The following is a 16,357-nucleotide window of genomic DNA, read 5'->3' as shown; positions in this document are numbered from 1 at the left end:
GATTTTATTATTGTGGGAAAGGTGACTCCCCAAAGGTGATTGTCCCTTCCCAGAGCTGGCCAAGGCCAGTCCTGTCCAATATCCTTATCAACCACCACAGCTGAGGGCACTGAGTGCCTCCTCAGGCAATTTGCAGAGTTGACACTAGTTTGTGGAGGTGTTGTTGATCTGCTGGAGGGTAGGAAGGCTCTGCAGAGGGACCTGGACAGGCTGCCTAGATGGTCCAAGGCCAATGGGATGAGGTTCAACAAGGCCAAGTGCCGGATCCTGTGCTTGGGTCAGAAGGATTCTGAGAGTGTAGAACTCTTTGTGACTTAACTGCGGGCAGGGGTTCCATGTTGTCTGTTGGTGTCAGCTGCTCCTGGCAGTCCTTCAGCTGTCCTCTGCCTCACCTACAGACCTGCAGAACCTTAAGGCAGGTTCTGCTCAACAGGGTGACCTGTGAAGGGTCAGACTTGCTGCTGCCTGGGCAGACGGTCCCTGACCAAGGTAAGGACATTCCCCCTCCCCCTGGCTTTTCTCCAGAGCACAGAGATCCCCAACAGCTGGTTGCAGTCACATCTATTTATAGTTCTGACAAGACAAGGAGAGGCTCCACTGCTGAAACTCAGAAGGGTCCCCTGTCCCTTCTCCAACCTCCCATCTCAGCTGCCTGAGGACACTGACTTCCTCTCAGAGTATTCACTGTGAATCAAAACACTGCTGTTGATCAAAAGGTCTTCTGCAGGTTTTGGAGGGAGGTTGTTGTACGTTGTCATGCCATGTCCTTCTAAGGGCCACAGAGAGAATTGCCACCCTTGACGGGGCAGGGACCTAGCAAGGCAGGTACCTAATGAGGCAGGTGCCTGTGAGGACAGCATTGCTGTTCAGAACTCTTTAAGGTACACAATGTCCAGCTCCTGAAGAAAACTTCCTCCCTGGGGAAGGGCTGCAGGGAATTCACGGTGAGGAGTGACCTCCCAGCTTGGTGCCAACCCTTCCTTCTGCTTGGATGTTCTTTCCTTTGCCTTCCAATTCAGACCTCGCCTCCCTTCCAAAATTATGGCCGGGAACAAACAGATTCGGGAACATTAGGGATACTAACACCCATGTTACTAATGATCAGATGGGAGCATAGTTTGTCTGCTAGTACCCTTATCAATAAAGATGATGTTATTGTGGAAAAGGTGACTTCCCATTCCACCTCTTGGTGGAAAGAAACACTTCATTTGCCTATCTCCTTGACCAACGTAGATCAAGTCAAGGGTGCAGGGACCCTTTTGGTCTGCTTTTTTGGCAGTTCCATGGACACTGTGAAGTACAGCTCATTTCTGGGATTAGTGGGATATATTCCACTCATTCTGTTTGCAGCTCACGAGCACTGGTGAAATGACACCTTGGTCTCCAGCTGTGAAAGGAACATTCACCTTTCTCAGAACAGAAATGCTGGTCTGAAATACTCAGGGCATTCCTAAAAACCTGCATAAAACTTAATGCCTTTTGCTATGCCAGGTAGTGTCACTGTGTATTTCCGACCCTTTTCTCTGAAATCTACTACTCTAGGGAGTATGGAGACTACTGAGAGTTATCTTTTATTGGTTCAGGTGGACTTTTCACACAGAGCTGTTCAAGAGAATGTGTTCTCTCCTCTCTTTCTGCAGCCTGAGCAAAAGACATGGCTGAGTTTGCCCAAAGCATGGATAACAGCAGCAGTCCTTTTCTTCTCCCTACCTTACTGCTCCTGCTGCAGAACATGAGCAACCTCGAAACCTCCATCCCTCCTGCTGGCTATGAGATGACAGAATCATCACCCACAAGACCCGGCTCAAGCAGGAACCACACTCTCTTAGACTATGGACTGAGCCCGGGGGAAATTGCAGCAGCCAGCATGGCTTGGGGAGTGTTGTGGCTGGTTTCCATCTTGGGAAACTCCCTCCTTTGCTTAGTGATGCCCAGGAGCAGGAAGACACAATCCCCCAACTATTTTGTGGTCTCCATGGCTTGTGCAGACCTGCTCACCAGTGTTGTGAGTGCGCCCTTCCTGCTGCTCCAGTTGACCTATGGCAGGTGGATGCTGGGGAACGGGATGTGCAAGCTGGTGAGGTACATACAGTACCTCACCCCAGCAGTCCAGATCTACGTGCTCTTCTCCATAGGTGTGGCTCGATGCTACACTCTCATCCGTCCCCTGAACTTCAAAATGTCCAAGGAGAAAGCCAAGAAAATGATTCTGGCCTCTTGGCTCTGTGGTGCTCTGTTTGCATCACCAGCTTATTTTCTCTATGACTCTGACAGCGACCACCACTGCAACTTTTTTCTACCCGATTCTCGGCAAGGAATCGACTCCAGTATTGTCCACCTCCCAGTGCTGTTGTTTTTGATTCCCGCCCTCTTCATTATCCTCTGCTACGAGAAACTCTTCACCTACATATGGAGAAAAGGCACTGAAGACATGGCTGGCTGGAGGACAACGAATTTGATCTCAAGGAGAAAAGTGAAAAATGTCAAGATGTTCTTCATCTTTAACTTAGTTTTCCTCTTGTCGTGGCTCCCTTTCTACATGGTACAGCTGTGGCACCCACAGGAAGCAGACTACAGAAAGAGCTCCTTGGTTTTCCTGGCTACCACCTGGATTTCTTTCAGTTCTTCAGCCTCTAAGCCAATCCTCTTCTACATCTATAATGCAAACTTCAGAAGAGGGATGAAAGAGACTTGTTGCATGTTTGCCAGGAAATACCAGAGAAGCAACATCTTCACCATTACCACCAGTTATGGGACAATCAGAAAGAATCACGTTTGGATCACAGATATCCCAGCACCAGCCCAAACTGTCGCCAAAGATTTCACCTCTGATGCTTTTAATGGAGAAGTCAAGAAGGATGAGCTTCTCAGGCCTGATGAGTCCAATCCCCCAGATACATTTGCCTAGGGGGCTTCATTGCTTTGAAAAGGAATGTATGTGCTATGGTGGTGCTATATACCCCCCAGGAGAGGGAGGATCTTTCACCCTTTAAAGCAATGTATAGTTACATATTTTAGCACACCTTTTAGAGTAGAAAAAATGTGATCTATTTTATTAAATGCCTTGGTTTTGATGCATTCGTTCTATTTCATTTCAGTTATCATGTTCTGCTTTGGGGAACTCCTCTCCTGGCATCATGAGCAGTGTTTTTCTACAAAACAAGAATCCTTATAGTACTATCTGTAGAGAAAAAAAAGAAAGAAAACCATTGCTTTTTTTAAACCCTATGTGGGATGGGCCATGGTGCATAAGTACCTAAATCCACCCAAAGCCATCTACAGTTCCTTCTGTTATATCCCTGGTAATACTGTTGCACTGGGCTTGTCCTTCTTGTTCAGACCCCACTGGTTTGGTGGACAAGGTGGTGTTGGATTAGTGTTTTGACTGGATGATCTGAAGCGTCTTTCCAACCTAAATGATTCTAGGATTCTATCACCTCACTGCCCTCTTGTGCCTCCATTTCTGTTTGGGAATAATCGCTTCCTGGAACAGTCCCAGCAGATTGTTTCATCAGGGTTTGACTGCAGAAGGGGTTCCTGGACAAACTCTAACAATATGAAATTTGGGAAGCTTTACACTTCCTCACACATTGCCTGCCTTGTGCTTTGCTGTCCCAGGGTCTGTCCGTGTGTGTGGGCTGGGAGAGTGCATGGAGTCATGGAATATTCTGAGCTGAAAGGAACCCCTGGCCCTGCACAGTACAGCCCCAAGAATCCCACCATGTGCCTGAGAGTGTTGTCCAAATGCTCCTTGAGCTCTGTTTGGTGACCACTTCCCTGGGGAGCCTGTTCCAGTGCCCAGCCACCCTCTGGGGAAAGAACTTTTTCATAATATCCAACCTAAACCTCCCCTGACACAGCTCCAGCCATTCCCTCAGTTCCTGTCACTGGTCACCACAAAGCAGAGATCGGTGCTGCTCCTCTGCTTCCCCTCCTGAGGAAGCTGCAGACCCTGATGAGGGCTCCCCACAGTCTTCTCCAACTCAGTTTCTTCCTCTTACAAGTAAAAATAGAACAACTGCACGCTCTTTGTCTCCCCAAAACAGGGACAGGCTCTTTCAGCAACCTCTGTAAGCAAAGCTCCATGGATTGCTTCAGGAAAATGCAAATATATTCAGCCCTGTGACAAGGAAACGATATGGTGATGCTATCACGTGTAAATCTGGACTAGGGAGGGCTGCTTTTCTTAAATTTCAGCTTTTTTTTCTTAAATGTCAGCTTTTTTTCTGCACCTCGGGACATGTTAGGTGCAGATGTTAATTGGGTTTTTTTGCAGCAATATATATGTGTCCCTGGCCATGCTCAAAGAGTTCTGGTTTTAATCTGTTTGTTTCAAATTACAACAGAATTGCAATGCGTTTTACCTTTTCATTATTAATACAGCATCTCACAATGACTCCATCCACTTTAACACAATTATTGGTCAGAATGCATAACTTTTCAATTATAGATCTCTACAAAATTTTTGTTAATTTTACCAATTTTGAGTTATGAAATGTCCATCCATTGTTAATAGTGGGTGGAAATAGGACAAAAAAAGGTGTGATGAAATTTTAAGAGCAGTGTCTGATAAGTGTTCAAAGCTAAAATTAATTATTTAAATTATATAAATACTTGTATTCTCAAAGTTAATTCTGAAACTAAAATGTCCAGAGATCAAAGACAGTTAGGCGTCCAAATGAAGATCTGGGCTTGGGTGCTCAAAGAGGCTGGATTTATCCTGAAACTGAAAATTGAAAATTTTATATCCTGAACCAAAAATTGAATTGTTAATTGTAGTGAGGTGCATGGACACACTTCTGGAGAGTATATATTGTTCATGCTGTACCCATGGGATGTAAAATTGCACTGAATATCATATAATGCATTCAGAAATATCCCTTATAAATAATAACTGCTTTTCCAATTAAAAAAGAATATGTTATTGCATCTGCATTTTCAGCATATTTGTCAGACATACCCTATTGCCTTTACAGTGATGTGTCGTTCTCGAGGTCGAGAAAAATGCTCTATATTTGCACACACCTATGCTTCTGTCAATATCCTCATGACAGAAGCCTTGCAAGTTAGTTATTGCACATGAATACAAAATAGAGAATGGTGTTAATATGTCAAATTTATAAATGTTCAGTTTACATTAACACTTAATATAGATAGTGAATTTTACAAATACAAAACGATGACTTAGCCAGTCTTACCGACCTTCTGAAGTCCTGCTCTATATTCTCACCAGAACATTCTTAGAAGACACTTTCAATTTTATCTCTTTTCCACATTAGGGTAACATAAGAAGAGACTTCTTGTTCAAAGCATGTAGTGCCAGTAACAGAACAAGATCAGCTGCAGGTGTTATGTATTAGCTTGGAGTTCCTGTTTCATGACTTCAGTGCGGGTCACTTGCACATCTTGGGTTGCAGTATCAAGAGTTATTAATTCATTTTAAAACCCTCTTCAGATTTTCCTGGTTTTCCTAGAAAGAACCCAGTTAGTCACAATTATTGTTTAAACATCAGCTTTCAGTAGAATGATTCATATTCAGCACTCTGCTGCTTGTGTTAGATTTTACTCAAGAAGAACACTAAATTGTCTACTTCAAGAGGGTGTTTTTAAAGAAACATTTATGGAATGTTCTAGTTGCTAGAATACACAGCTCCCAAGTTCTCTCGCTTCCTCTAGAATCCTTACTGTCAAGGGAGCTTCTTTTCTACAGCTAATTTTAAACAGATCAAATAGTGTCTTATCGCAGATATCTTGATTTAGATTCTTTTTTTATTCAAACAAGCTAAACACAACCCCCGATTTCCAAAAGGTGGACAAAACTGGACTGAAGTGCCTCAGATCCAGAATGTCTTCGCTGAACTCACCATATTCAGCTGAGAGTATGAATTCTGTGAAGAGGGTAGGACATGCACTACAATGAGAAGGATTTCTGCAGCCACCAAGGTTTGCTCAAAATCTTCTATCAGGACTCTGTTCTATCTTGTCTGGCTTGTCCAACAGATGTGTACCTAAAAACATCCAGTCCACACACTCAGAGCTGATTTCTTACAAAACAGAAACAGAGAAAAACAAGTCAGCACTATTATTAGTAAGTGCCAAGGAAGCTGTTTAAAATAACATATTGCTTATTCTTTCCTGGAATTCAGCTATGTGGTGTTTGCATGACAAGATACTTGAGTGCTTCCGTATTTCCTCTGCTGTTTATGGTTATTTTTCTCTGAGGATGTAAGTCCATTTTGTCTGATCATTACCAGCCCCATAACACTTGAGAAAGAGTTGTTCTTTTTAAAACTGAAGAGTGAAGGAAGAAAGGAGAAACCGATGCTGATAATACGCTGCAAGTGACCATGAGATAAAACCAAGAGTGCAATACAAATACAGAATTTTTCAGTTTTTCATGCACCATCACTTGTTATTCGAAATTGCTACACAGCTAAAATACTTTGTTGCAATTTATTTTTATAGCTCCTATGAATAACTCTCTTTGGTAGACGTTACTGTTCAATTTATTTTTTTTTATTTAATCTTTTTTCATCTTAGGAAGCTTTTCCTAAAATCTAAAAAATAAAATAAAGTAGTGTCATCTGTATTTTGAATATATTAAGACTTGAATGCTTCATTTGAATGCTTTTTCATGAGCAATAGCTTAATTCCACCACAGAGAAACTAGTTAAGATTAAACAGATATTCATAACACTCTATGGCTATTGCAGTCCCCTTACAAGTAAAGTAACTTGAAATCAACAGACCTATCAAGTGGCCCTACAAATTCACCTCAGGACACATTGTTTGTATACTTCTTTAGTATACAGGTGTTCTTCCTGTGTTTTGAAATGCACACACATTTTAAAAAATGTTTCCAATTACAGCATGGTAGAACTGAAACTGCCTTTTGTTTGAAACTATGATTTTGCATAAAAATGGTATACAGACATGCTATTTAGAGACTCAGATAAGCAGAAAGGTACTGGAGATGTTATATAAGTGCTTGTTCATGCATATAGTTAAATCATAGATTATGTTAGTACTATTTTTTTTTCCATGTTTGTGATTTTTTTTTCCTATCTCCTTAGTGAAAAATTCAGCGTTTACAAGGGCTCTGTCCTCTCTCTCAACAAGAGGTTGTGGTTCCTGTTTAATTTGCCCAGTCAGATTCAATCTCATATGGACCATTTCATAACCAAAATCTTACTGGTGAAAGAGGGAATCTGCTTCTCTGATCAAAAACCTCCTGGCTGACATTCTGAGTGCACTGAGCAGTGGCACAGTACTCACCAGGCAGCTCAATACCTTTCTGTGTGTGCCAAAGCTAAGCCAGCCTGGGTTAATTTGATTGCTTGGAACACTGTGGGAAGACACTTGGCCACCCTCTGTGATTGTGCTTTTTAAATCTATGCAGAATAAATTATGCCTGAGTTTCTGGTCACATTGCACGTGTGCACTGCATGTGACGTACTCTAGAAGCAGTGAAGAGTTTAGAACTGCCAGAGAAAGCAATAGACAGTTGTCTTAAAAAAATTACAGGAGATGGAAGTAAGAAATAGGAGATTTCTTGCTGAGGATATTCTCCATTTTGGGCATGAGCTGTATGATTTCAGAAGCCTCAGGCTCCAGCTTAGTACAGAAAGAGAAGGTAGTGTGGACTTGTTATAATAAGAATTTCAAGTGTAGTTTACTTTTCTTTAATGTCAGCTTTGTAATCAATGGAAGGTCATATAAAAAAGCCCACAGCCTACAGAAAAGAAGCTTTGTGGAAGTCTTGAATAAAATGTCCTACTTGACTTTTTAAACTCATATAGGTAAATGTAAAAATGCACAACTGCACTTGTCCTTAAAGGATCATTGTCATCTTCCCAAACTGTCTCTTCAGTTAGAACACACAGTTCCTATGTAAAAAGTCGCTACTGAAGCCATAATTCTATTTTGGTCAATCTGTTCAGATATACTTGAAATAAGCATCCACTTTTCGTGGTGTTCTGTTACAACCTCAGTACCAATAACAGTATCCTTTTCCTCCAGTGCATCACTAATGATTTAAACAAACCCAATCAAACACTGCTGGGACACTTAATATAATTGAAGATAGGAATCAAGTAACAGTTGAGGTTCTCTATACAAGAATTTATATTGCCTCATTATTTGAAGGCTCTCCATGCCTGCTATCTGATACCTCCTCAACAGTGACAATAGGGACGGTATTTCAAGCAGTAATTTTGTCTTCCTTTTATGGAACATAAATGTAACAACAGATACTTTGCCCTATGTGGTAGCAGTTTATTTTAGTTCATACAATTTATTAATATCCAGATATTAAAAAAATACTGTGGGTTTCTCTAAAGCCATACTATGATTATAATTAAAGAATTCTGTTGACCTAGTGAAGAGCGCTAAACTAAAAGACCAAGCACGCCTTAAACTGCTCACCAAGCTGTTCTCTATTTTCCAGATAGAATAACGTGAGAACAGTGGAATTTGGCTCCATCATTCTTAAAAAAAAAAATCATGGAATACATTAGAATTATTGCTTGATTTACCACAGTGCCTCAAATGGCAAACAGGATCAGGACCCCATGATGCTGGCTTTCAATAAACAAAATTTTCTTAATCAGTATCTAATTCCAAATTAGAAAACACACTCTCATAATATAAATTTCTCCTTATCCTCAATATTTCAATTTAACAATTCTCTTCTTTCCAGAAGCCTACTGAAATGACAGTACAAGGGCACTGGCACAGGATCTGTCTAATGGAAAGTAGTGCACTTGAAACTTAGCTGAACTATGGTGCAAAAGTCATGGAATTAATACTTTTCTCAGTTCCTTCCTTCAGAGGAAAACATACTCCTTTGTCAACTCTTTCACCTGGTTCTCCAGCTTTTATCCCTCCCCTCCTTGTAGTGGGAGACAAGGTGAAGAAGCAACAGGATACCACGTTAAGAAACTGAGGCACAGAATATATAAATTCTTCATGGAAATGTGAAAACTATCCTGAAAGATTGTGGAATGATAGTTAAGCCGAACAATTACTTTGCTTATCTGGGATTTTTCACACACAGAGAAAAAAAAAACCTGAACACATGACATCCTTGCTGTAATTAAAGTAGAAAAAATGCAAATGTGCATTCTTTAAGAGATGAGTGTTGGATGGCTGTTGACCCAGCAGAACTCATAAAAATGAGAGAAAAACTCACAGGTAAAGATTCTAAAATGGTGATGTTTTGTGTGAGAACAAATGCACGGAGAGAATAATTTCCACCACCATGCTCCTTCTTTCAAGTCTTTCAAGTCTTGCCTAGAGAAAATATGTGGGTCAAAGAATAATTAGTATCTAAGGTCTTTAAACTAATTAATAACTAAGGTCTTTTGTGAAATAAGGATAGTGTTGACTTCAAAACAGATGTTTTATTTAACTGGTGACATACAGCAGAAATTACACAAAAGGAAAGAGTTAACAATCAATAAAAATTATTCTTTCTGCTGCTGCTCTTTCCTCCTCCCAAACCATATAGCAGTTATAAATTTGCTGAGATAAAGAGGTGAAATGTATGACTTCAGCAGCCATTCGCTGTTCTCATGCTTCATAATGTAGGGATTTACCTGCTGTTTACAACCAATGACCTCTAAGGTTTTTAAATCATCTCTGGGAATGCTCCCTCAAAAGGTAAGCTGTTCCTAATACTGGTCCAAAGGGAGACAGGTGACATTTTGTTCCTGGGTTTCATCTCAGTGGGTGAAAAGCTTAACTGTTTGTACCTGTTCTTCCTGGGCAGAGACCTTGTAAGGCATTGTGCAGTGCTATCCCACGTGCCCCAGCTGGCCTTTGGATGGATTTATTGTTGCTAAATGTGGTTGAAAGGCAAGTGGAAAAGGCAGCTGCCTGTTGTGGCAGATTGTGGGGGGCAGGTGACAAACTGTCTGATACGGCCTGAAGAGATGGGGGGGGGTCCCACCTGATCTGAATGGCTTATGTCCATCAACCTCTCCAACTAAGTGCTGATTTCACATATAGCCTTGAAGGAGCATCACGGAGCAGCAATTTAAAGAACAAGTTTTCAGAATTTCCATTATAGTTTTTAATATTGATAAATGTTAGCAAACTTAGCAATAGTGAATCACACAAAACATTTAAGAATTATACACAGCCAATGCTTGGGAGCAGTGTCCTCTTTTCCTTACAATGCCTTTCCATGGTGTCTTTATACCTTCTTCACACACACATTTTTTTGTATCAGAGATGTTTCCCATTCAACATCCCACAGATACACCCACCTTGTGGAAGGACACACTAGCCCATAGCTCTTTAGTGATGTAAATCACTGATTTGAGAGTAAATGAAAGTAAGGACAGGAGCTCACAAGTATTACTCCAGATGCTGGCCCAGTTTCACAAGCAACCTAATCTGAAGAACCATTTTGAAATCATGAGTTCCCCTCTTTTACCAGGACTAACCAAAGAAAAGTGCTCTAAAGACAACTGCCTGACATATTTGCAAGACACATATTGCCCCACTTTTCAACCTACAGTTCAAAAATGAAAAGTACAGGGAGTACTGTAATGTGACCTTGAAGCTCAAGCCTATACCTCATTTCAAGATCCTTAGTTATGCAGAGTAAGCTTTGGTTTACTTGTAAGACCATTCGCCCACCAGGCTGGGAAGCTAAAGCAGAAAGCAAAGGTTGGCATTTTGCCCCTTAAAGGCAGCCTGGGCACAACAAGCTGAACACGTGCTCTTACATGATCACTGCTGGGAAAACATTCTACAGCTACTCAGCAGTGAACCCAGCTGTGTCCAACTTCTAGGTATCCAGTCCTGGAAGTGTAGTTCACAAACCCAAAGCAGATGCTCCAGAGCGCAGTATGCAGAAAGCTTACGTCCTGAGAATGGAATTCGAAAGGAACAGAGGAGCGCGGGAATGTTTTGCAAGTCTCATCTATTATTTACCCTTCAAAATATTTTCTAGGATTTGGGTTCCATGTTATCCCTTTATGTTTCTAGCATGACTCATTCACACTTTTTTTCTAAAATACGACCCCCAGAGAGTACAGCGATGGATGATGTCAGTGGTGCTGTGTTTAAGTTACTTTCCCGAGAAGTGTCTTCTCATCAAGAAGGGATCCAAATATGCATCTCAAAGCCAGACATTTCCCTGTGCCTCCCCGTCCCGGCCTTTTGGTTATAAATTACCAAGTTTGCTGTGCCTAGTGCTAAATGCAGTGCTGTCAGGGTGAGCGAGATGGGCTCTCTGAGCACGTGGGCGCCACCAGACCCATGAAAATTAAACACACAAAGTAAGCCCAGCCATAAAAGCCACACATTTGTATATATGCAGTTGCAGGGTGTTATATATAATATAATGTTACCAATGAAAACGTCAACATTTAGACATTCCTGAAATCATGCATTTCACATAAGTAATAAATTAGTTAGGTGACTAACTGCCTTTTGAGATTTTTGACCCAAAGATGTGATGTGCTGGTACATTTGAGGGATATGTGAAGGAGTGAGTTCATGTCTTCTACAGCTTAGTCTAATAAAATTTTAACAAAATCATCTTTTCCTCGATCAAGAAATAGGAGACAGGTGCTCTAGTTTCTAATTCTGCCATGGTTTCAGACCTGCTGCTATTATGTTGAGTTTCTACATTTGCAGTAAAGTTGGGTACTACTTTTTCCTCAGAGGAAACTTATTTTTAACTTTAAAATATCCAAGATAATTAGTGTTTCATTGGGGTATTTTGTTTTGTTTTGTAGGTTGGATTTTTTAAAGCTACTTTTGTAGAGCTTGAATAATTATATTCAGGAAAAGTTAATAGAGCAGAGAGTAGAAATGTAGTAATTGATACTGAAAGAATTTAAAGGAAGAAGCATGAGCAAAAGCCTGGAGGACGATTTGTATGGCTCCAGTCAGCTTTCAGTTCTTGATGTCTGCTCACCTGCAGTACAAGGAAAATGTTCTGGAGGGGTTGATTTTTAGAGAAGTAAAATCAGACTGTGTATTTAAAAAAAAAAAAAAAAAAAGAAGAAAGGAACTAAGAGGTTTTGTTTTGTTTTGTTTTTGGTTGTTTTGTTTCCAGTGGTATGGAAATATAACTGGGAAACCAAGAAAGTAACTTTGTGGAATAATCTTTCCAAAGAAAGAGCCCCATGAACAATTATGACAAAAGTCAAAGACTGTGCAATGGCAACATTCCCCCACTGATGATACCATAAGGTGAAATGGTTACCTTTGTTCCATTCTTGGCCATGTGGCTCTGGAAAAGTGGGAAGCAGCTTATGCTGGCATTGAAGACAATAGTCTGCTTTCTGTTACAAAAGGAGGAAAAGAGACAAATAGCAGTATTCACTTTCTCATTCCTGAATAGAAAGTTCAACAATAAAATGAGGAGTTTGATGCTGGAATGGTTATGTTTGGGATTCTCTTCCTCCCAAATTAATACAAAAGATGAGCTGTAGTTCAGAAAGGGAACAACATTTGAGAACTCTGATTTTCCATTACTTAATGTAACAATGAAGTGCTGCTTTTGGCTTTGCCAAAACTTTGATGGAAAAAAACCCAAACAACTGAAGCTGCCTGTTTAGACTTACTCAATGTAAAAGTCTGCTGCAGCTACAAGTAACACCTCATTCAGGGTTTAAAGATGTGCAATAAAGGAAATGCTGCTTTTAACCCATTGCAATTAAGTGTACGCAGATAAGAAAAGGCCTGGGAGAGAAAGGACCGCGATCCTCAGCAAAATTAAGCTGCTGCTTATGATTGCTGGGTTTGACAACAGGAAGAGGCAGAAGTAGCTTCTCTCTGAAGTCGTCCAAGCAGTTCCCTGGTTCCTTCTCTGCCTTTTGCAAGGGCAGCCATATAAGGCAGCCAAAAGGGAGGGACCCTGCCTTCCTTAGGGTGGGACTTGATAAGCTGGGGGCAGGGCCAGGCAACTCCTCTCCCTGCACCTATCCAGGGAATCTGCTGTATGGAGCTGAGGCAGCAGCCAAGAGAAGGAATAGGACACGCAACAGGAGAAAGTAGGTGCTATTTGACAGCTGGTTTCTGTGCTGTGTGTCTGTGGGATCCCTTGTTTGGATGAGCCAGCAAAGGTGTATCAGGTAGCTTTGTTTGCCACTGCTGGGTAGCCAGCCTTTGCTACAAGCACTTGTCTGGGCAGCCTCAGCATCCTAAAGTGATGAATGTACTTCTCATTGGTACTTCTTATGTACCTGTTGTAGGTTGACTTGGATGAAGGGTTTTGTGTTTTAATTTTAATGTTTGGTTCCTCCATCTTTTGTTTAAGAAAACTGATGAGGGAAAGGATGTATTTCTCTATCTGCTGTAGGACTGTTGTAGAAATGTGAACTGATATTTGCCTTTCCATGACCAGTGTAAAGAAATGAGCACAGTGTAACAAATCATGTTAGAATGCATAGATGTAAATATTTTGTGGAGTAACTTGGAGGGCTCTGTTGAGATGATAGTTCATGCAATACACATGACGATCTTTAAGCAACAACCAAAAATAAGCTTTGTTTAAAAAGAGGGGGTGAAGGCTGAAATTCTCTCTCTCTAAAATACCCTATTTTGCTGAAGCTAAAGTAACTTAAAATGTGGATGTGATTGTCTTCTGACGGAGGAGCAGTCCGCTGCAACACCTTAATATGTGGGATTTATACTGCAGATAACACAGTACATTATAATGTGACATTACAGACGTAATTTTGACATTAACATTAGCAATGCATTGAAGTTAAAGTCACCTCTCATGATACTTTTAATATTCTCAGCTTTTCATAACGTTTTCATATTTTCATTTTAGCTAGGTATTTCAAATGAGGAAGCTTTTCATGGTGGTATGTAAGAAATAAGACAGTACAAAAGACAGCTGCTCTCAATCTCACAAAGTTATTAATTAATTAAAATACTAAATTAAATTTAAATACTTTGCTGAGTATTAGCAGCAATTTAAGTCTGCCATATGAAACGTGTTGATTTAGAAAAACCTTATTGTGTATTCTGTTTTTTCTAAGTACTTGTTTAAGAGTAGCTGCAAACACGAAATGGCTTGAGGAAAATTGAGAATCGGTTCAGGAGTCCTTGGTCTTTTTCTTTCTAGCAATAATAACCTACTGATATCAGTTATCATTAATGACATCATCCTTTTTACACTTGAGAAAAAATGTTCCAGAGTACCATGGACTGCAAGATCAGATCCCATTAGGTGACTGAAATAATTTATTCAAGTCTTAAAGACTTAAGACCTCTTGAAGTGTAGGTGTTGAAGTTCAAACCTCAATTGGGTGTGTTTGGGGCAACAGCAAGTTTATGAATTCCAGGAAATTTTCACAGTTCCATCTCTAATCAGGACACTTTAAGAACTACTCATCTTAAAATGGTCTCATAGGATCAGGTCTCAAGACAGCTCTGCTGCTCTGCGAGTGTTGCATTATTTAAATAGTTTTAATGTTCTTTCTTAATGTAACATTGAATCTTAATTTTCTTTCTTCCTTCCTCCAGAATTCTCGACGCTTTCCTTTCCCAGACACTCTTGTTACATCTGGTGTCTAGCACGTGTCATTGTCTGATACATTTTTCTGATTTAATTTCAGAGGCTGTGAGTGACAGCAGGTGACAGGCTGACAGCTCACACTTGTGTCACAGCGAAGCTCTGTGATAACAGCACAAAGTCATCGGCTGCTGGAGAACACACTGGACAGGGAGGACATGCAATACCTTCTTCATGATTTTAAATATTGATCAGAGTTAGTAATACCTGTGCATTGTTACAGGATGTCCTGTGATAGTGGAGAAACTGTTGGGTACCCCATGGATAACCGCTGTGGAGAGGAACAAGGCTCCACTTTTCAGCTGAGCAACGTGAACGGAAATAGGAAATCTGCAGCATTGCTGGAAGCCAGGGGGAACTTAAGCAGCATGCAGTATTCTTCTGTGGCGCTGGATCCAGAAACCTCCATGAATAACGGATCCAGGATTCCCCAGAACCCCGAGGAAGGCACAAAGGCTGCAGCCTTGGTGGAAGGCGAGGCCGGCAGGGCCCGCACCGTGGAGTGTTTCCGTGGCCGCTACTTAACTAAAACCAGCACTCAGGGAGACGTCTACAACTTCCTGGAGAGGCCCAGTGGATGGAAGTGTTTTATCTATCATTTTGCTGTGTAAGTACCTGCGTTTTCACATGATCTTTGGTGTGAGAAAAATCTGAAATGGGCCACTTAATCAGCCAGAAATCAGAGTACTTGAGGTCCTGGGCTGAAAACCTGTGGCGTGAGTAATCCCACTGAAAGTGATGGAAAAGCCGGTTTCTTGAAGGATCGACCACTGTATCCATTAACATTTCCAGAAGAGGGCTTTTTGGTCTTCAAATGGTATTTGTTTTCAGATATGTAGACTGTATATTTGGTATTTCTGAGGGTTAAGTCCTGTAAGCTCATGGCAGTATCTGTTGCTGATTTAGCTGCTTTACATTGTTGTCGCTTCAGACACTGCAATTTTTATCATGAGATGGGGAAGGTTCAGCTGTGATCAGGTGCATCGTGCTTTCCTGAGTTTGTTTTGCTCCTGCTAAAATAGCAAAACAAGTAATTTGTTAGACAAACATGTAACCATAACATTACTAGTTTGAACTGAGTTATAGTAAAGAACATGTAATAAGTACAAATTTAGCAAAATGTTTTTAATTATACCGTGTGTGTAGTAAAAGCAAGGAGAAAATTAAGACTCCCATTTACCCTTGTAAAACAGTGGTTAACATATTAATTTAACAGTAACAGCTGTTACTGTTTTCTTTGAGTTGCTTATGGTATCTGTCAAGTTTAGCAAGACCTCAATTACTGTTTTGAATGCTGCTTAATAGAATGATAATTTTTCATCTTAGCTGTAGGAAGGGTCCAATTGTGCTCTCACTGAGGCCAGAGGAAGTTTTACTGGCTGGAGTGAATGCAAACTGAGCCAAAAGGCCTTGCTTTTATTATAAAATTAGCATATGTCCTAAAGAGATGCAGAGTGTTGAAATTATTCTGTTTGTCTCAGATGAACTTTTCTATGGCCTGACTTAATTTTGGAAAAAACATCAGTTACTGCAGTCAGGAAGTGCCCAAAGAAATATATGGTAATTACAAGGATGAATCCTAATGCTTTATTTGGCATAAAATAGATAGTCTTATTAATACTTGCTTCCTTTCACCCCCTCAACATCATACAGGGATTTTTTTTTAAAAGGAGTTTTTGATTCATTAAATTTCACCAAGTAAAAGGATAGGGCCTCTTTTAAGGACTATGCTTAAAGTATATAATAATTCTTAAGGATTAAACAGATGTAATTTGTGTAGATTTTAATATGCAAATAGTCATGATTTAAGCC

At 40.6% G+C, this 16,357-nt stretch overlaps 2 protein-coding genes across 2 annotated transcripts in view; both read left to right on the top strand.

Annotated features, from left to right (window-relative positions):
• The first annotated feature begins 332 nt into the window (after positions 1 to 332).
• Positions 333 to 3,072, top strand: LOC108506154 (probable G-protein coupled receptor 19). The gene is made up of 2 exons (XM_017832842.1): positions 333 to 489; positions 1,641 to 3,072. Exon 2 carries the CDS (start codon positions 1,655 to 1,657, stop codon positions 2,906 to 2,908), a length of 1,254 nt encoding a protein of 417 aa, XP_017688331.1. The 5' UTR covers positions 333 to 489; positions 1,641 to 1,654; the 3' UTR covers positions 2,909 to 3,072.
• Positions 3,073 to 14,769: 11,697 nt separating this feature from the next.
• Positions 14,770 to 16,357, top strand: part of LOC108506150 (potassium voltage-gated channel subfamily KQT member 1-like) — a 474,960-nt gene continuing 473,372 nt past the window's right edge. Inside the window, exon 1 of the mRNA XM_017832838.1 lies at positions 14,770 to 15,152. Coding sequence (XP_017688327.1) covers positions 14,770 to 15,152 — 383 coding nt within the window. The remainder of the gene's footprint in view (positions 15,153 to 16,357) is intronic.

The sequence above is a fragment of the Lepidothrix coronata genome, unplaced genomic scaffold (genome assembly GCF_001604755.1).
Source record: "Lepidothrix coronata isolate B3197 unplaced genomic scaffold, Lepidothrix_coronata-1.0 Scaffold208, whole genome shotgun sequence".
In the NCBI taxonomy this organism is placed as follows: Eukaryota; Metazoa; Chordata; class Aves; order Passeriformes; family Pipridae; genus Lepidothrix; species Lepidothrix coronata.
Note: the sequence above shows the minus strand (reverse complement) of the source record. Positions and strands in the feature narration are given on the sequence as shown.

Excerpts from the sequence above, each read along its gene's own strand:
- LOC108506154 (XM_017832842.1), top strand. The coding sequence starts at position 1,655 with ATGGCTGAGTTTGCCCAAAGCATGGATAACAGCAGCAGTCCTTTTCTT.